Raw genomic sequence first — 20898 nt, forward strand, 5'->3', positions numbered from 1 at the left:
AGCAGATCAACTATGGAGGGAAACCGCAAATAACACCTATTATTATGATATGTGCTACGATGCTGCACCAGAAAGCAAAAGTGCTGCGGAGAATTGTGGAAGTCTAAGGAATTGTCATTGCAGTTTGAATTGAGGTCATGTCTACGGAACTATGGTAAAAAAAAAAAAAAAAAAAAAAAGTACCCTCTAGGGGATCGATTGCAAGAAGAGCTGCGAACTTGTACATAATTCAAGCAGTTAGCTAGGTATGTTTCTGGTGCGGGAAGTTCATAATGAGTGTAGGGTCATTTTTCGGAGAGTATTAGGTCTAGCTGCATCCACTTGAGTCCATGCCTATCTGACATCATTCTTAGCATTCTTGTAGCCCCAACTTAGGAAGCTGGGGAGAGGGCAGAAGGGGGTGAAGGAATGACAAATGCATTCAATATACCACCGCAATAAAAACTATTCCAGAGCAAAAATTACAATCCAATACAGAAATCCATACAGAGCAGCCTGAGCAAATGAACTCAGATAACAGTTTCATCACAATAATATTCAGTAACTTATTTTGCATAGATATTCTTCTTACGAAGTATATGATTATCATTCATGTACTTGTGAATTTAATTATGTAGAGATGTAATTATGTGAAAGCATCCTGTCATTTTAATTTCTGTAATTGATTCGAATCCATAGTAAATGCCAATGGTACAAAGTAGTTATATTTTCTAAACCTAGAATACAGGACCAAAACAAGGTTTTTACAAAACTGATTAGATCACGCTAATCACGGCTAATTACATGGAACTAGACAATCAACTTAAATCAGCTGAAGCTTCCATGAGACCAATTCTAAGGCCTCAGTCTGTACAAAGCTTAGCAATGAACCATAATCTCCCTTTCAGATATCTTTAAGACTATCAACAATTAACACAAACTTCATCTGCAATCGAGAAAGGCAACAAACTCCAGTCAAGACTCAAGAGACATGTGAATAACACAGCAAATAGGCTTTCAAGGGCTTGAAGTCATCAGGTACATTCAGTTTCAAGCATTTAATTTGTCTTCTTTACAAATGTAGCAGCGATGGATTAACAATTTTAGTCAAGCAGATAGATCCAAAATCGAATCAGTCCAACCACTAAACATCAACACCGCATTTTGTGAAACCAAATCTTCCAAAGAATATTAGGCTGACCGCTGACATCTACTATGGTTATTAGGACTAATCATCTAATGTTAGCCCTTAAAAGAAGTAACTTCCGAATAGGTAAACAGCCTAGCAACTAAGGAAAGTGTCAAACAATCATTGACAGCAAGCTTGTCACAAAGCTAAGCAAAATTGAGAATTGGAAAGCCTTTGTTTAAATTATGTTCCTCAAGCAACGCCTAGAAAGCTGAATAACCTATCTTTCCCTGACTCGGATATAATTAATTAATCCTATACAAACCTAAATCACCTTATGGTCTGTATCATCCTTAAGGCTAAAGCTTCTTTTCAAGGCAGAACCTTATCTTACAGTATGCTTTGCCCATAATTATTTGTTTTTCCCGAAAGATATGAATTTAGTATTCTTTTGAAGCATTTTAATTCATTGTCTTGAGCTTCCTAACTTTGAGGATTCAAACTAGTGTAGTATTATTTTTCCTATTAACATTGGTGGGAATTTTGAAGTGATCGCGCTAAAGTCTAAACCATTACCATCCATGAATAAACAATAGTAGCAATAGTGATTTGTCACCAGCTTACTGCGAAAGTTTGAATATCAATTTTCAGCACACTATATCACTGATAACAAATTTGTATTGGATTATTGTATCTAGTACAAGCCAATACATCCATGTCAACTTTTCAATACCAACTACTCCCTCAGTCTGGAAACAAGTAAAAAAAAAACGCCAATATACTCTCTACCGTCTCCACCACTACATTTAGGTGTGCTTTCAGACATTGCAAAATAAAGTGACTAGTCATTCCAACAAAGGGAGTGGATCATAATTGTTGCTACTTTGAATTCATACACATACATTAGCAAGTTAAACAAAAACAATAAACAAATCAAAGGCGGCTTCTAAAACTTAACTTTAAATTTTGGATCATTCGGTATGTCAGTATGTGCATTGATGCGGCGCAAAGAAAGATGAAGGACAGGAACGTAAATATCAAGATGCCATATTTTCAATGACATGAGTTGCAGAAATGATTACCTTTAGCAACCACACTATCAGCAGGGACAACCAAAGGAAGAAAAGTATTCAATGAATCTAATTGGCATGCTTCCTGATCTTTCTCCACAAGGAAACACTTAGGGGGTGTTTGGTATCAAATTAGTAAATGTAAGGGAATGGAAACAAATTAGAAGGGGAAAGGGTAATATATAGTGTTACCCTTACTAGTTGTTTGGTATTACTAAGGAAACGTAAATAATTGTAATCAATCCCTTTCCTCTTGTTTGGCATAGATAACTTGGAAACAAATAGTTTTCCTTCTAATTTTTGATGTCTTGGCTAACTTTTGATATACATTATACAATGTAGAGCAACACTAATTACCATAATATACATATATATATTTTTTGAACCGATTACCATAATATATCATATGCTAGATATATAGGCAAAGTCACATAAGTTGTTGACTACAAAAGCATTGAAATTCTAGTATTCTAAAAAAAATAATAATAATAATAATAATAAAAAAAAAGCATTTAAAAACCATTAAAACATTAACTCCAATAACAACAACTTAGGACAAAACTTTCTACTTCTTCTTAAGAAGATCAATTGCATATTGTTTCTTCATATTAGTTGGAGCTTGATAGAAGATGCTGAGCTTCATACGTCCAATACCTTTTATTTTTACCTCTACCTTGATTGCTTGCCTCACCCTTAGCTTGACTAGCCTCCATCTGAAAAATTAAAAACAAAAAATAAAAAACCAAAAATCAATTGAAGCTACTACTGACCTAATGCTGATTTTTTTAAAATAAAGACATCATTTAACAATCACCATTGAAAATGTTAACATACAAAAACATAACACCATAAAAAAGGTAGTGGTACAGATGCAATAAAGACTGAAAGGATAACAAGCAGACTAGTAGAGGTTATGAGATATCAAGACTTAAGAGTAAAATTATCGAGATTATGAGATTAATGAGTTTTTTTTTCAACAATAGATTTAAAAGGTACATAAATTTAATTAGCACCCAAAGATCCATCAATTGTGTCAAAAGAGGCTGGAGTGCCTAAGATGCATCAGTATTAAAGTGCCTTAGCAAAATTTCCTAGCCTATAACCATGAAGGCAATGCACTAGTACAAATCAATGAAAACTAGAAAATATAATGTCCAAGACAAAATCCTAATAGTAAATCTAGACCAATGAAGCCTTATGTTTCAATACAAGATCAATGTACACCAAACTTTACAATCAAAACAACATAATAGGATTAACTAATCTTGAATTGAGAATGATGGGATTACAACAATACATAAAAACACACTAATAAAACATTCTTTTAAATGGTATCTTTGACCTCTATATGGAGCAAGAAAACCCTCACAATTCGTATACCCCGCATCAGCCAAATAATAATTACCTTCAAAGTTATTGAAAAAAAATAATTACTTCCAACCAAAACTAATAAAACATATACACTCACAAAAAAGGCCTTCACTTACCTCAAGGTACTCTAAAACCGTTTGGTCTAGAAAGAGCATTTCGAAGTACACGCATATCATGGGCCGAGTCTTCCCAACCAGGAAGAACATAAATAAATTGCATATTAGGTGCACAAACACCCAATACATTCATAGCAATCGTTCCTTTTCTTGTTCTATACTTTGGTCGTTCTTTTGAAGGCACATTTACATTAATGTAAGTCCCATCTAATGCCCCTAAACAATTCTACAAAAATAGGAAAAAATATTACTTACAAACAAGCAAAAATAAGAAAATCCTAGCAAAATTTAGGGGCTTTGAAAATATCAATACCTTGAAGGATTTCCACCTTTCATCTTCACAATCATCCAATATTTGTGTGGGATTGTAAAGTAGTACTTCATGCAACTTGAGAAAAGCCCTTAGACAAAGGTGAAATTGCCTGCTCACGGTTTCTCCACTTCTATAGAAGTAATGTCCAATAGACCTATTCTTCTTATGATGAGCCAACGTGTATAAAAACATGGCTACTATCTCTTGAAGCGACATGTTTTTTGTTCCACTCAAACCCCCAATGTCTCTAAGCATCTCACAAATAATATTGAAAGTTTTTCTATTAACGCGAAGCTCACTCTTGCATTTCACATCACTCTCCTATAAAGCCCTCTCAATACTAACATCCGTAACAATTTTTTGTTTCTTTTCCTATCTTTTATTTGAACCCCCCTTATTGTAACAACGCTAATTATATACCACATCCAATACATCATCAACATAATAATAACCATTGCAATTACTATTTGTATTTGTTTTAGCTTTTTCTTCCTTATAGAATGCATAAGTCGAGGCATTGTACAAGAAACACATAAAATAAATGGCAATTGAACCTGATAAATGGCAAAACAATAGTTATATCAATCTCTAGTTAATCAAATAACAAATATTGTCAACCAAATCATGAGGAGTAAACTACTCAAGAAACAAGCAAAATTAAGCAAAAAACCATGGTCTATATACTCAAAATAGTAGCAGTAACTTTCTCACTGTAATGCATACACATATGGAGCAAAATAAGACATGTATAGCACCAGAAAACCATGGTCTATATACTCAAAATAGTAGCAGCAACTTTCTCATCGTAATGCATACATATGGAGCAAAATAAGACATGTTCAGCACCACCAATAATCTATTACATTCATAACATAGATATAATTACCAAATGAAGAAATTATACAAAACTCCAATGTTTGTTAAATAATTTCAAATGAATTGAAGCTTAAAACAATAACATTCGTAGCTGAAACTTGAAGTAATTATAATAATACAATCAAAAATCAAACAAAAACAACTTTCTAAGATTGCAATTGAACACGCAAGTTATAAATTCATACCAAAAAACGCAAAAATTGATACTACATGAACCCTAGAAATTGAACGAAAACAACTTTCTGAAGTTGCAATTGAACACGCAAGTAATAAATTCATACCAAAAACGCAAAAATTGATACTACATGAACCCTAGAAATTGAATGAGAGAAATGAAGATAGCAAACCTGTGATAATTTCTGAAGATTTGCAGAAGAAAATCAAAAATTTAGGAGTAAGATCTGGAGAATTGCATCTTCCTCGTAGAATCGTCGAAATTTTTTGGGAATTTTCAAAGAATTATCAAGCAAGTGAAGAGGAGAGACAAGAATTTTCTTTATTTTTTGTGTTAGAGGAAGGAAAGGGGATTTGTTTCCTCACCTATTACAGGGGAAACAATTGGGTGGATTGGGTTACCCCTAACTAACGGTTTGTGTTACTTTAGTCCGTAACCAAACACAATGTAACGGAAACGCTAATATGATTCCGTTTCCATCCCTATAAAATCCCTATATCAAACACTCCCTTAGTTCTCTCCTGAATACTCATCAACACATTATTCCAACTATTTACTCTCGAACGAACCGGGAGGCCCACGTTCATGTCTGCCAAATCCTCTGCTTTCACCTTCAAACAACAAACATCACCATAAAGATCAAGTAGGCTTTTTCCCCCAACTTTTTGTGATTAGGCATGATCATAAGATGTCTTGACTTGTGCAAATGCGAAATATTGCCACATGATTCGATACATAATTGACAGAGTTTTTTTTTTTTTTTTTTTTTTTTTAATCACAGACACAATTTGATCCCAAATCTTGCGCACCACCCCTAAATTGGGTGCCAAAAGAAAAACATTTTATAAAGATGAAAAGGACAGTTAGGATATCCTTAAAAGAATCTAAGCATATCTTTGCACAGCACAACATGCACCAAACCATTTAGCTTATTTCATTAATCATGAACCAACAAGAATAAATTATTCAGTAATAAACCCAACCCCGCAAAAAACAATTTCTTTTCTGGTGCTGTGATTGCTGAATCAAGGGCCATAATTAAAAGGTACAAACCTTAAAACATCTACTAAGCAAAAGATAGACAATCATAATTATGATTTATGAGTAATTATAAACCCCACCAAACAATCCTGCACTAAAACAAAATTTGAAGCTCATGACAAAATCACGCGTCAATCGGGCTACACATATCATTTTCCTCTACTAACAGGATAATATGTCAATTATGACCTTCAATATAGACACTTTCACCACTAATTTACCTTTTCAATATTTCATACCTTTTGAAACCATTTAAATTAATAATGCTTATTTTAGCCAAATTCCGGGGCTTAAATCCATAGTTTAATCTCTAATAACATCGATGATAATTATGAAAATTGTCCATATCCTCAAATTAACCCTTGATTTGATTTACCAAAATCCAGCTAAAAATAGTTAATTCAGCATAAATGAAATTAAATTGGAGTATTTTACAACATTTCCTAGTTATTATCAACAATATTTCAACAAAAAATAAACCAAAAGAAGACACTATAAATGAAAAATCAAGGATATATTATATCATACCTTTAAAACATCCTCAGGAAAAGCACCATCAAGCAGAAAAATGAGACAAGAACAAAACCCTTTAGTAATCTCCGAATCACTATCAGCCCCAAATCTCATCCTCCCCACCTCATCAACCACCACTTCCAGCCAAACCTGGGCGGCGCAACCAGGAACTCGGTTCTCCGGCGACCGAGTCGACTCACCGAGTCGAGGCAAAACCGCGGCGTAATCTAAAAGCCTCTTAACCCTATCAATCGGTTCCGGAAGAGACCGGAACTCGGTAACCAACCTCGACAACCTCGAAGAAACAACCCCAGATGATGAAATGGGGGAAATTCCTTGAATTTCATCTGGGTATGGATATAAATGGCAAAATGAGGTGAATTTTGAGATGGGTTTTTGACCTAAATTTGAAATTTTTACAGAGAAATTGGAGAAATTTAGGGGTTTTAGGGTGGAAAGAGATGATTTTTGAGTTGGGTTATTGAGTTTATTGGAGATTGTGTTAGAACAAGAGCAATTGAATGAGGGTAAAGTTGGAATTTTGGTGGTGAGGGACATTGCTAAGATGGTGGAGAAGATTCAGGAGAGAGAAAATAAAAAAATGGTGATTTGGTTAGATTGTTCTATACATCTGCAAGAGAGAAGATGAAGTTTGGGAAGAGGATGACTAAAAAAAATGTTGGATTTTCTCTTTTATATGTTTATAATTATATTTTTAAGGCGCCAAAACAATGGCCAAAATTTCTTCTCCTTTTTTTTATTTTTTTTTTATTTTTATTATTATTATTATTATTATTATTTATTTATTTATTTTTCAAAATGTAACTAAGTTCAGTAGTGAAGATTCGATTTAGAAATAATTTGGGACGGAGGGAATAGATTCGATCAAAGGAATTTTGGAATCGTATTCAAATTTTGCGATCAATTTGTATTAATATCTAATGGAGATTTTTATTTAATCTAAAAAAAAATCCTTTCTTATAGGAATGCTTATAAAAAGAGTATTATAGTACATTTAAATCCTTCCAATTAACTTGGGGTGGCTGGGTTCATTGGGAAAGTGGAAATATGACCTATAAAGTTTAGGAATATGCAAGGTGATGTAATTCCTTTTATATGAACACATATTTGAGGAATGGGAGATGCTAACGCAAGGCATTATGTCATCAAAAGTCTTTTATCATACTCCTTTGTAAAGCTAGATCATTTTATTTATGCTTATCTAATTTAATGTAAACTTAATTTTTCTGATAATGAATTTATTATCTGATTTAACTTAATATTAACATAATATTATGAAGAAAAAAATATATCAAACAAGGTCTTAATAAATTTGCATTAATATGTTAATTTCACTTTTTTTTTTACATTACATATATAAGGATATTTAACAATAAAAATTCGCACATAAAACGATGAAGTATGATATGAACTTATATATTCTGATTTTGATCTATTATGAAATAAATAATAAAGTACTAAGGTGAATTAAACGTAGACTTATCTACATTTATAAGGTAAGGGAAAAAAAATTAATCTTTCTCTTAAGAGAATTCTTAATGCATTGGGACAACAAAAAAAAAAAAAAGAGCATAGTAATTAGGAAAAATAGTCAAATAGTACCTTTTATGTGGTCTCTTTTGTGAAAAAAGTCCTTATATATAAAATGTCACAAAATGAACCTGGTCCAATTTTCAAGCAAATCAACGTCAGAATCCGACAATGACAGTCACGTGACTCATTAAAATAAGTCCTCCTCTTAACCCCCCTACCCTCCCACAATTTTCCCACCAAATCCAATTGCACGACCCCAATCAAAACCCTTTCCCCTTTCATTCTCTCTACCCATAGAATTTGCCCAACAAAAATAAACAATTTTTAAACTTCTAATAATAAGCTGTTGTGAGAAGGTCTCACAATAAATTAGTGTAAACCAGGAAAAAGAGGGATGTAAGTTTGTTTGAATAATCCCACCAAGATCTAACCCTCTTTATTGTACTATTCTACTTTCTCAAATTAATTTAATACTGTAACTAAAATAAAATGGGCTGCGAGGGATTATCATCTTTTATTACTTACTCTAACTTTGGGCCATCTAGTATTTCGAACATAAACCAATATGCACGCAAATTCTTAGCTGCATAGTGGTGCAGCTAAGCTAGTTATACCACCATCAAAACATAGCAAATTTCTAACAAAATGCAAGATTTGTTTATCCTCCTCCTTTCTTCCTCAACATTCTTCCCATTAGATTTTTCTTCGATTTTATAATTTTTAGAGTTTGTGATTCATGTTTTAATGGATATACTCCTCTCTTTTTAAATCTATGAGTTTTAGTAACAATCAATTGACTTTATTATTTAAGAGAAAAGAAAAAAATGGAGGAGAGAGAAAGCTGAAGGTCAAAGAAAACAAATGGAGGTTAGATTTTGTCAATTTGTAATTGTAATTTGTATGATTTCGTTGATTATGATGATTTATTGTTTGATTATTTGAAATTTTTTATGAGTTTGTGATGTATATATTTTGAATTGCTTATTTTGTATTGAATATCAATTAAATTGTTTAATTTGTGATGAATATCATCAATTGATTGTAGTCATTTTCTCTTTCCCCCCTCTCTCTCTTTTTATTTCTATTTTTATTTTTTATTTTTTTTGTAGCCTTTTGATTCCCAATCATTTTACAAATCAATAATTGTTTTCTCTGTAATGAACCAAAATTAGATTTAAGATGGATATTCAAATTTTTAGAGTTAAAATAATTACAATAATCGAACTTGTGTATTATTTCTGTAAAAAATAATGAGCACGTAGTACTTTAAAAATGAACATTTAGTATAAAATGAACACTTAGTACACTAAAAATGAACATATAGTACATAACAAATGAACATATTTTAACGATTTATTTTATCTTTAATTTTTGCTAATAATTACATGTTCATTTTATTAGGTATGGTCATTATATAATTCTATGATAAATGTTCATCTTTGATTAATATACTAAATGTTCATATTTCTTTTTTAGCATGTTCACTTTTTATTACAGAATGTTAATTTTTATACGTGTTTATTTTGTATTACTAAATGTTCATTTTTTTATGTGTTCATAATTTTTTACTAAGTGTTCATATTTTTTAAGATGGTGGTCCAACAATCCTATGATTATATGATAATCATGTTCATTATTTATTTTTTGGTGCTCATAATCATGTTCATTATTAATGTATAAAATGATCATTTTTTTAACGTATTCACTTTTTAGTACTAAATGTTTATTTTACTTTACATGTTCATTTTTTATTACTTAATTAATGTTCATTTTATTTACGTGTTCATATTTTTTTTTACTAAATGTTCACTTTATAAGGTGCAGCTAAGACTTATTGCAATATGGCATAATAAGGTCCTCAGACCCTGTTGGTTTAGCAGAATTTAGTTGTATGGGCCAGACCACAACATGCTGAAAAATTACTTCAAAATGCTATTATTTTCACAGGCACTTTCAAAATGCATATCTTAACCTAAGAGATTAAGCATTGTACGGATTAACCATTTCGAATTAATTGGTGATAGGTGGAGTGGTTCACCAACCTTATACTTCGTAACTTTGTAATTATTTATTAATTTATAATGTGGGATAATTAGTCCTAACTCATATATGTGAATTATTTTCCTAACATTATTAGATAGAAAACTGATTAACTAGCCGTTTGCTTGGACTTATCGGCCAACAACGGCAAACCTATGATTCAAACTATATTTTTAATTAGTGTCAACAAACTCAACATCAATATCAACGAATCATTCATGTGGACAAAAATTGTTTTATTGGGGAATATCAAAAAGTCGTTTTATTTTTAAAATATCTGGTAAAAGTCGTATTATTGCTGACAATTTTCCTTAAGAAAATAGAGGGGAAAAACAGAAAGAAAGAGAGAAATCTAGATTAATTAGAGTCTACATTCTTTATCAAAAACGGAAGCTAAATGCACCCGGCTTCTTACGTACTCATTTTATTTTTTTTATCCTCAACTTAAAATTATAAAATGAGGGGGAAAAAAAATTATTAGCGAATACATCTACCTCAGCTCTGCATCGGAGTCCATTTAAGAAACTCTAAATGAAAGTAATCAAAGAACGAAGATTGAAGACTTCATGTCACACGAGCCAAAGTAACCCAACTTGGTGGAGGCCAAGATAATAGCTGAGAATCATCCAAGTACTCTTCCAACGGTCCAAAAATTCCCTTTTCTAAATCAAAAACACCAACTTCATCACATTTCCACTCAAAATCATCCATTTTATCCAAATCTCCCACTTTAATCTCCGAATAACATGAATCCTTATTGTCTAAGTTCTTAAAATGAAAGTATATGCAATTACCTTTGCACCCTTTTAAACCAATAGCGGAAAATGAAGAGTGGTTGCTCAAAAAAATTGCATGTCCCTCTAAATTCTTAACCAAATCCCACTTTTGTTTCTCTTTATCGAGCTTGAAAATCTCAATCCCGTGTACCTTTATCATTTTAGGAATGATATCGGTATACAAGTCTATTATTAATAGATCATTAACTACTTTTATCAAACATTTTTTATCGCCACCAATAATAGCAATATTTAGCAATGTTACTTTAACGGAAGAATCAACAACCTTAATGGCTATGGTCCTACCTGAGTTGGTAACAACATAAAATGTACCATCGAACTCTACTACATCCACGTAGTTTAACGACCAATCATTAACAAATATGCTCCGATCATCATAACCTAAAGTGTAATCATCCAAAAATGTCCATAGTTCGACTTTGGACCGGTACATGATTAACTTACCCGTGTTATGTGTACACAAAATAACATAATCTTTAACATTATTAGAATTATTAAGGAAGGTAAAAGCTACCTTTTGTTGCTCTATGTTATAGTAATCCATGTTTTTTGTACTAGGATTACTAACGTTACGTAAGACATACTCACAAGCCAACTCCTTGATTTTAATGTTGGTTAGATCCAACTTCCTAGGAAGATATGGAGCTAACTGTTTGATGAGGGTCCTAGAGAAAGGGTTGAACAAATGGACCGCCCCCGGGTTGTGCTCCTCGGTCTTGATTAGCCACCCGGGGCCATCATCGTTGTCAAAGGAGGCAGAAAGATGGGAAAATGTGTGCTTGGTGAGTCGGAGGTCACAGTGATGGACGTTAGAGTTAAGGAATTTTACAGGAGGAAAAAATATGGGTAGTGTTGGAGGGGTGGCGGACTGTCACGTGGAACAGACGGAACGAAAATGACGAGTGTCAGATGGGGTGTCAAAGCCGGTGGCTACAAGATTGAGGAGCTCCGGAGGGAGATCAATATGCCATGGTTTATGTTTGTGTGGCTATTTTAATGTGTATAAGGTTTTTTTTTTTGTTTCTTTTTTGACACAGGAGTATAAGGTAAGGTATTAAGTTGAATAGATATGTGCTTTCATTGGTGTAGTATTTAAATGAAATCAAGAAAATGTGGCAGCCCATGCACCATTTTGAGAAAATAGTAATTAAGTACATAATAATCAATTCAATAAGTCTTGTATAAGGCGGACTTACGTTAATTAATTTTATTATAAAACGGTCAATATAAAGGTAACTTTAATAATTTTTATGGTAATTAACATGCATTAATCCCTTTAAAGGTAACTTTTAATTTGTAATGAGTTTGATTCTATTTTAATGTGTAATTTCTATTACATACATGCTATGAAAGCTAATATGATTAATCTAATACTCCCTCCGTCCCATAATATAGTTTCTACTGTGTTTTTTTCACGGTATTTAAGAAATGGGAGGAGAAGTGGAAAAAGTACATTAAAAGTGGAAAAATTCTAGACAAGAGTTAGACAAAAGTACAAGGCAAGTGGATAATTTAAGAGAGAAAAAGTGAAAAGTACAATTGTGGATAAAAGTTAGAGAGAGAAAGTGGAAAAAAGTACAATACAAATGGATAATTTAAGGGTAAATTAGGAAGTTCAATGAATAAAGTTAAAAAAATAAGGGTATAATGGTCTTCATACTATCCAAATATAGAAATAGAAATAACATTTTGGGTCTCCAAAATAGGAAAATAGGTACTATATTGTGGGACGAATGGAGTACATTATATTCACCCCGTCCCATAATACTTGGGACGTTGAGGTTGACACGTAGTTTAAAAAAAACTACAAGTGGGTCATTTAAAATATTTGTTTATTGTATAAAAGATTCTCTTTTGTATTTTTGTATTGTAAGAAAACACCAAAGTGAGGTGGGAGTGGGGTAGGTGAGGAGAGAGAAAATGTGGCAATTTTTTTTTTTTTTTTTTATTAGTGGTCCCATTCCATTTTTAGTAACGTGTCAAGTATTGTGGAACGGACGAAAATGAAAACTGTGTCAAGTATTATGAGACGGAGGGAGTACGTGTTTTTTAAAGGTAAAATTTATGTTAGGAAAATGGTAACTTTTGGAGTAACTTTAAATACTTTTAGGGTAACTTTATCTCGTCTTACAAAAATTTAATGAAAGTCCACCTTAATCAAGAATTTGTGTAATCAACTAATCAAAGCAAAAACATAAACTTCTAAAAAAAATTGGGGGTAAATAAATAAATAAATAATGTACATTTGTTGAAAAGCAGTTGTCCTAAAATAACTTAAAATTACACCAAAATAAATAAATAAATAAATAAATAAAAGTTTACCCAATTTAAATAAAAGTAAGTTATACTTTATCGATATAGTTAACTAATTTAAATGAGTAAAATTGAAATCTCAAGAGCCAAAATTATAATATCACACTTAAAAACTTTTCATTGCCTATATATTTTAAATTTATACCAGGTTAAAACTTAGCCTGAAAAAAGTTAAAAGTTAGCTTAAATTGTTTAAACTTCAATTTTAATCGTCTTTGATAAATACAAGTAATACGGATCAGACTATCAGAGTATAAGAATAGAACAAAATCATGTATATGACCATGTTGAATATGTTTCAATGCATACTTGTAGTTCATAATATATCAAATCTTTAACAAAAATTACTTCATACTAATATAAGTTTAGAAATATTACTATTAATAACCAAAATTACACATTATACTTGTGCGCTATTTTGACAAGAGGTAGGAAAAATAGGTCGTTAGTATCTCCTCCTAGTCAAACAATACTTATAGACACCTTAATTACTACCCTAATACAATACAAGTATAGGGGCAAGCAAGGGATCGAATCACAAGGACTAAGGGCATTAATTTGAGTCAATTAAAGCAATAAACTAAGTCAAACATAATTGGAATAGAAAATCCAACAATTATAAAACGATTAACAAAGAGCTAAAAGCACTAGGGGAATTAGGGGCTCCAAGCATAGCAATTCAATCATTCAAACTACGACGACTAACATAATCAACTCACCAAGGGAAACAAGCATAACCAAGTCACTTACGCTCAAAAAGCTATACAAATTCCCAACTCAATTAGTTCATCAGCAAGAATTAATAGCTCTTAGGACTATTGGACGCACAATAAACATGCTAAATTGACAAAATTACTAATGTAATGGATAGAAAGGTCCTTATATAAAACAGATTAGAAGTTTACAAATTAAATACGTAAAAATTATTAATTATTAATTATCAGTTCAATTTGGGTAATTAAAGTTTACAAATCAAATACGTACAAGAAATTTTAGTTATTAATTATTAATACGTACAAAAACTGTTGAATGGTATGGCAATATTGTCAATTGAAAACTATGAGAGGGATATACTAGAAAATATCAATGTTGATTTAATTGTAAATGATTGTGTGCCACAAAATGATCGAAGAAATCACTTTTTATGAAGGGGATTATTATTGTGTAACACAAGTCTTATATTCCTTACCAATTTTCTTCATAATGCAACTAGAACCCGCATGTGTTTTTCTTCATAGTTTTCACCATTGCTCAATAAAACAAATATGTACAGGAAATTTTAGTTATTAATTATTAATACGTTCAAGAAATGTTGAATGGTTTGGCAATATTGTCAATTATTGAAAACTATGAGAGGGATATACTAGAAAATCAATGTTGATTTAATTATAAATGATTGCGTACCACAAAATGATCGGAGAAATTACTTTTTATGACGCAAGGATTATTAATGTGTAACACAAGTCTTATATTCCGTACCAATTTTCTTTATAATGCAACTAGAACCAGTATATGTTTTTCTTCGTAATTTTCACCATCACTCAATAAATCAAATACGTACAAGAAATTTTAGTTATTAATTATTAATACTAGAAAATGTCAATGTTGATTTAATTATAAATGATTGTGTGCCACAAAATGTTCGAAGAAATCACTTTTTATGAAGCAAGGATTATTATTGTGTAATACAAGTCTTATACTCCGTACCAATTTTCTTTATAATGAAACTAGAATCCGCATGTGTTTTTCTTCATAGTTTTCACCATCACTCAATACAACCATAATCACAGTGATAATGGAATCTTATGAAGCTAAGAAAGTTTTGCATTATCATAATACCATGGACGTCATCATGAGACTTTTGTTACAAATTTCCAAACTCATTGCCATTACCACCCACCAAACTTGTTTCGGGGTTTTTTGTGTCCTACGGGAGAGTTACGTCACCAAGACTAGATTCCCTGCCGGCTGAACTTGCAAAACAACGGAAGCTCCTGTTGGTAGGAGTTCCGCCTCCGACGATCAAGTTAGAACCGGTCGAAGTAATGTAGAAAGTGCGGAAGGTAAGAGTACATCTTCTCGGATCCCGAGATCAGGTGTTTTCTCTGATGTGAGAGAATTAATTGTGTTGTAATAAATTAACGTGCCCCCAAAATGGGGTAAATCTCCCTATTTATAGGGTCATTGGTAAATGTGCCCTTAGGTCATTCTGACCTAGATTGGTAGGCTGCGCCGCTTTGCAGCTTTCTCGGGAATTGGCCCTGAAGGCCGCCTTTTTCCCTTCTGATTAGGAAGGACACGTGTCAGCTGATGATTGAACCTGTTTGGACCTCTCTTGGGTTGCCATGTGTCAGCTTCTTATTGGGCCACGTGGTTTAGGGTTTTTACCCAAATCATTTGCTCCTCACAGGGGTCACGTGGCATGCCACGTGGAACCTGTGACACGTGTCAAGCTTTTATTGTTTAACTGTGAACCTTCCGAGGAAATTACATGGGGCCCCTAGTTTTACCCCTCTATTAAAGGCATTTTACCCTTCTCCTCCTCCCTCATCTTTGACCCATTTATAAAGTTTAGAGAGTGAAAGAGCAAGGAATTCTAGAGAGAGACTCTGATAACCGCCTGAGATTCTTTGAACCAGAAATATCGTCTGCTAGTTCCGTTTGAGTCAGCCGGTCAACGCTTGACATCTTCCCTTTCCAGAAATCTCATCTAGGTAACCGTTTCTCCCCTTCTCAGCTCTTTCATCATTTTTACCATTTGTGTACATTACATTGAATAAATGGAATCACTATCCACACACACGGCACAGCCTAGGACAGTAGTCAGCCGGTCTCCTGGTACGGCTGAGTTTAGGATTGGGGGTGTTGTCTCTGGGTGTTTGGTCCACCCTAGTTCTTCCCCGAATCCGATCGTCTGTGTGTCTATACAGGACACAATGGCTCGGACTAAACAGACGGCACAAGACTTAGATTATAGAGAGGGCACTTTAAAAGTGTCGTCTGACGAGGTCACTCCGTTTCAGGAGATAGATATGCTGAATGACCAAGAAGAAGAGTCTTCCCCGAGTGCACCCAACACTCTAAGTCATGGGATCTTGGAGGAATCAGAACAAGGAGATGAGTCCGAACAGGGAGACGACGAAGAAGCCAGCTCTATGTCTGACTTTAAGAGAGATGGTGGGGAGTTCGCCTCTAGGTCGGACTCTGAAGAGAGTAGCAGTAACTCGCTATCTCCACTTGAGGATAGTGAAGAGGAAGAGCGTAAAAAATGGAGTGATGAGACGGACCCGTTTCAGATCCATGTGTCTGCCAGGGACAGGGCATACATAGAGCAGGGTTTAGAGAACTTTAAAATGAAGCGTCCCCTTAGGGGGAACTATGACATCCGGGTGCCGCCTGCACTGGGCACCATAGCTTGGAAGGATGATCAGCAGAACGCCAATGAGTACTTTGGCTTCTATGAGGTTCTTAGTAGGCCTCCGTTCCCCCCCCCCCCACGATGCAATTAAGGCCATCCTTCGAGGATATGGCCTAGGCGTGTGACAGTTGACCCCAAACTCCTAAGTCAACAATTTGGGCTACATCACCGCCTGTGAGATGCAGAGCCTCTATCCCGGCTGGGAGGCTTTTGCAAAGATTATCTTAGCCGTAACCCAGGCGGCTGGCGGGCGTGGTACACACTAACCACTTACCCCGAATACCTCATGACCTTAGATAAGTCGCCTAAGTGGACTGGTTGGAGGAACAAGTTTTATCTCATCTCCTCCCCCAAACGGTGGGAAAATCATGAATACCGTCATTACAATAAGAAGCCGGATTTGCTGGGTTAGAAGCGTGCCATGCCCCGGATCCCAGATGAGAACTATAAGGCAATAATAGAAGCGGATTTTTTGGGCTAACCACCATGTCCCTGTCAACCGGTGAATTAATAAGTGTACCAAAAAACTGGGTACCAAAGCATGAGTGGCTGAGAGACGAATACTTTTTGTCCGCCTGTGGTCTCAGCACGATGATTGACAAACGTACGTAGAATAGACATTCGACATTTTCATGTCGTCTCCATTGTTTCTACGCCTTTTCTTGTAGTTTTCTTATTTTGCTTAGTGATCTGACATACGGTTTTTCTTTGCAGAAACCGCCAGGAGAATGCTTCCATAAGACAAGACGCTTGACCGTTCTGCAACTCAGATACGGAAGGAAAATGGTGAGAAGAAGAAGGCTGCCAAGGCTTAGGTATGATCCGCTTGCCATAGTCTTTGTTCATTTTTCCATTCTAACATAGCCAGCTATAACCAACTGTGCCTTTGACACTTAAATCTCTTTGTTCAGGATGGAGACAAAGGACCTCCCAGGTCCTTCTCCAAGCTGTTCAAACAAAAGCCTGAAGACGAGGCTAAAAGCCTAGCCAAGTCAAGGAAGGTGTCTTCCACTCAGTCGGTTCCTGATCTCCCGCTTGGAAAGGGTCGTCTGACCGTCAGTGGGAAGAGTATCAAAAATTATGGTCTTGGGTTTGACCTTATAAATAAGCCGGGTGCCTCTGAGGTGCCAAAGGGTGATGAGCCATCCAAAGCTGCAAGTGGTTCTGAAGCGGATGTAGGCAATCTGAGCCTTTAGCCAACATCCCAAGGTATGGATGACCCCTTCGACATTGCTTTTGACCTTCCTTGGCCCATACAGGTCAAGTTACACTCTCAACAGCAGTCAAAAGGCTCTTCAGGTAGCCGGCAGTCTATTGGTGGCTGATGAGTCTATTTTATATGTATTTTTATTCCCCATTTCACGGTCATATTTGTGCTTATTTGAGCTCTACGGAGCTATTTTTATTACTAATATATGTTTTCTAGTGTTTTTGTAGAGTTGGTATTATTTTGTAGGAATTTGAAGAATTATGATGATTCCTGAGGTTATTGAGCCACTACGAAACATTAGTGTCGGATCGTATATTTATTTGCCCAAGATTGAGTTAAAGGATTTTAATTTGGTGAATAAGGGCTCGACTGGTAAGGAAGTCCAATTTAATATCACGGACAAGTAAATAGCAAAGGACAGAAGTTGGGCCTAAAATCAATGGCCCAGATTTGCTGAAATCGAAGAAGCAAGCAGCTCCGGCCCAATTAAGAGATGATAGGCGAAATAGAATAACGGGCCCAATTGGGCATAGTTGATATTTTTGGGGTTTGTTAGCTGTTAAGGCGGTTTCATGTATTTGACTATTGGTGGATTTTGTAGTATTTAAATCCCATTAGTGGGGAGATTTTAGGAGGTTAGCTTATTTCTGTTTTCTTTATTTTTAGTCTGAGTCTGAGTTTGATTTTTTTTTTTTTTTTTTTCGTAGGACTAATTTTTGGAGATGTAGTTTTAAGTTGACTTTTTAGTTCTTATTAGTTTTACCTTACGTTTTGTTTTCTTTTGTTAGGTTTATTGCTTTTCATTAGTTTTATGTTTATTATCATATGTTTGTTTATTTACATTGTTCATTCGTATTCCTTTAGATTTTCGTTATTTCTCCGTATTATTTTAGGTTTACTTTATTCATTTTATTATGTTTATTTTATTCGCTTTGTTTAGTTTAGTTTTAATTATACACGAGTAGTTTAATACTAGGGTTCTTGGAGATTCATAAATAATATGAAGGGATGATTTATTATTGTTGATTGTTAATGTTTTGGGTTAATTTCTTATTGATTGATGTACTGATATGCAATTAGATTAGCGCTGGTTTAATTGTATGAGTTACGCAATATCGATTCGAGATTCGACAGATGAGACTTGATGTTAAGGCTTAGTTTCAATAGGCAGGTTAATTTATAAATGGTTAAGTCAAGATTCGAGAGATGCGATTTAATACCGATAGGTTAATTCTGTGATTGTAATATGTAGTGAAAGCCCTTTATAATCTGATTAATTTATGCATTGATAATTGATTGTTGTCTTTCATTCCGCAATATTATTTATTGGTAAACCTATGCCCTAGGTGTTTATTTTATTGATATTCTCTTAGTTTTAATTGCTTAGTTTAATTAGTTCTCTTAGATAAATTCACATAAAAATCATACTTGTTACTTGATAATTTAGGTTATAATAATCAATTAGGAATAAAAGAACATTGTTTCCCTGTGGATTCGACCTTACTTCCCTATCTATATGTTTTAGTTAGTGGTTTTAGGAATTACTTTTGATTAGGTGATACGACTAGATCCTGTCAGTGGCGCCTATGTTGTTTTCTCACCAAATCTACCTTATGCTGCATATCTATGCCCTAGATGGCCAGATGTGAAGCAGTTCTCCAAGACCATGCTGAGGTCAATATAAAAGGAGGATAAGGAGGCCATTCTTGGGGTGCATACGTTCAATGTTGAATGCATCCTTACCTTGCTGTCTGAGGTAGCTTAACTTAACTATCAGATACTTTTTAATATAATGGTGGTTGTATTTCTAACATGTCGTTTGTGCAATACAGGCGATGCTGAGAGTAGATGGGCTGAAAAAGCTGTACGCCCGCAAACAGGAAGAGGTAAGGAAGGCCAAAATAAGGGCGAATGAGTCCGCCGACATTGCCCAGTATCAATGTACAATAAATGAACTTGAGACTAAGGTTGAGTTTCTGACGCAGGCGGACTCCATCAGAAGTCTGACGGCTGCGCTGGATGAGGCAAACAAGAAATCCTCCGACTTTGAGGCAACACTCAAGAATGCTCAGTCGGACATTAAGGCTTTGGAGGGCGCTAACAAGGAGAACACCACTCTTCGAGCAGACGTCGACCGCCTGAAGAATGAACTGGTGGCTTCCCACTCCAATTACCAAATGGCTCTTAAGGCTGAGCAAAGCCGCCTCATTGAGGAGAATGAATAAGACAGCGAAGACCAGATGAAGATGGCATGAGACCTTGTGCATTCGGGAACCGAATAGGGTGTCTTTGCCTCAAGATACCAATATGCATATCTTGTTCTCACAACAAGGGCGGAGGGGAAGCCGGAGCTTGAGCCGTTTGAGGAATGGATGAATAGGGAGGCCTCAAACGTTGAGGAGTCGGTTCAGGGCGAGGGGGAGGGAGAGAAAGAGAACGAGGTAGAGGAAGCACAGGTGAACTCTACTTTACCTCAGCTTGGGAAAAGCGCGTCGGTGGCCCCGCCTTAGTAAGATTAGCTTTTAATTCTTTCTCTTTGGTCTTAAGCCGTTTGCATTTCCGGCTGGCACGCATATTCATGTTTGTATTTATCAACAATCTTTTAATTCTCCAGGACGTAGATCCGGTTTGAAAATCTCTCCCGTCTTTCAGGTCGGGTTTTATTTATGAAGTAGCCGAGTGAGTCGGTCTTGTTTCAATTTTGCTTCAATTTTTAATTTGAGATTCTTTGGTTTTTGCTATATATATGCTTTGATTTTGCCTAACTGGTTAATTGCATGCGACAACTAACAAACCGGCTGGCCTCATGCCCCTAGGCGGCTGTGTGGTTAGTTTTAAAAAGTGGATTGATTAACTTAGGAACTTTTGATACCTTAAAAATTGTTCACCAATAAAAGCTTGACGTGTCACAGGCTCCACGTGGCATGCCACGTGACCCCTGTGAGGGGTAAATAATTTGGGTAAAACCCCAAGCCACGTGGCC

At 34.7% G+C, this 20898-nt stretch overlaps 1 protein-coding gene, 1 long non-coding RNA gene and 1 pseudogene across 7 annotated transcripts; 1 reads left to right on the forward strand and 2 right to left on the reverse strand.

Moving 5' to 3' along the window:
* Positions 1-643: 643 nt before the first annotated feature.
* On the reverse strand, positions 644-9433 carry LOC110709623 (sufE-like protein 2, chloroplastic). Of its 6 annotated transcripts, XM_021887841.1 has the most exons (4): positions 6599-9427; positions 5539-5640; positions 2191-2287; positions 644-925 (listed from the first exon to the last, which is right to left on the reverse strand). In XM_021887841.1, exons 1-4 carry the CDS (start codon positions 7139-7141, stop codon positions 903-905), a joined length of 765 nt encoding a protein of 254 aa, XP_021743533.1. In that variant the 5' UTR covers positions 7142-9427; the 3' UTR covers positions 644-902. The 6 variants fall into 6 exon arrangements, 3 of the variants coding, with proteins under 3 accessions (XP_021743533.1, XP_021743524.1, XP_021743544.1); XM_021887832.1 differs by lacking the exon at positions 644-925 and having other exon boundaries at positions 932-2287; positions 6599-9433; XR_002508997.1 differs by lacking the exons at positions 644-925; positions 2191-2287 and adding an exon at positions 2299-2891 and having other exon boundaries at positions 5202-5640; positions 6599-9426.
* Positions 9434-9668: 235 nt separating this feature from the next.
* On the reverse strand, positions 9669-16045 carry LOC110713674 (annotated as a pseudogene).
* A 3368-nt stretch (positions 16046-19413) lies between these two features.
* Positions 19414-20648, forward strand: LOC110707148. Its single transcript, XR_002508434.1, has 3 exons — positions 19414-19671; positions 19748-19801; positions 19901-20648. It is a non-coding gene; the product is annotated as an uncharacterized LOC110707148 (long non-coding RNA).
* The last annotated feature ends 250 nt before the right edge of the window (positions 20649-20898 follow it).

This window comes from Chenopodium quinoa, unplaced genomic scaffold (assembly GCF_001683475.1).
Source record: "Chenopodium quinoa cultivar QQ74 unplaced genomic scaffold, ASM168347v1, whole genome shotgun sequence".
Taxonomy (NCBI): domain Eukaryota; kingdom Viridiplantae; phylum Streptophyta; class Magnoliopsida; order Caryophyllales; family Amaranthaceae; genus Chenopodium; species Chenopodium quinoa.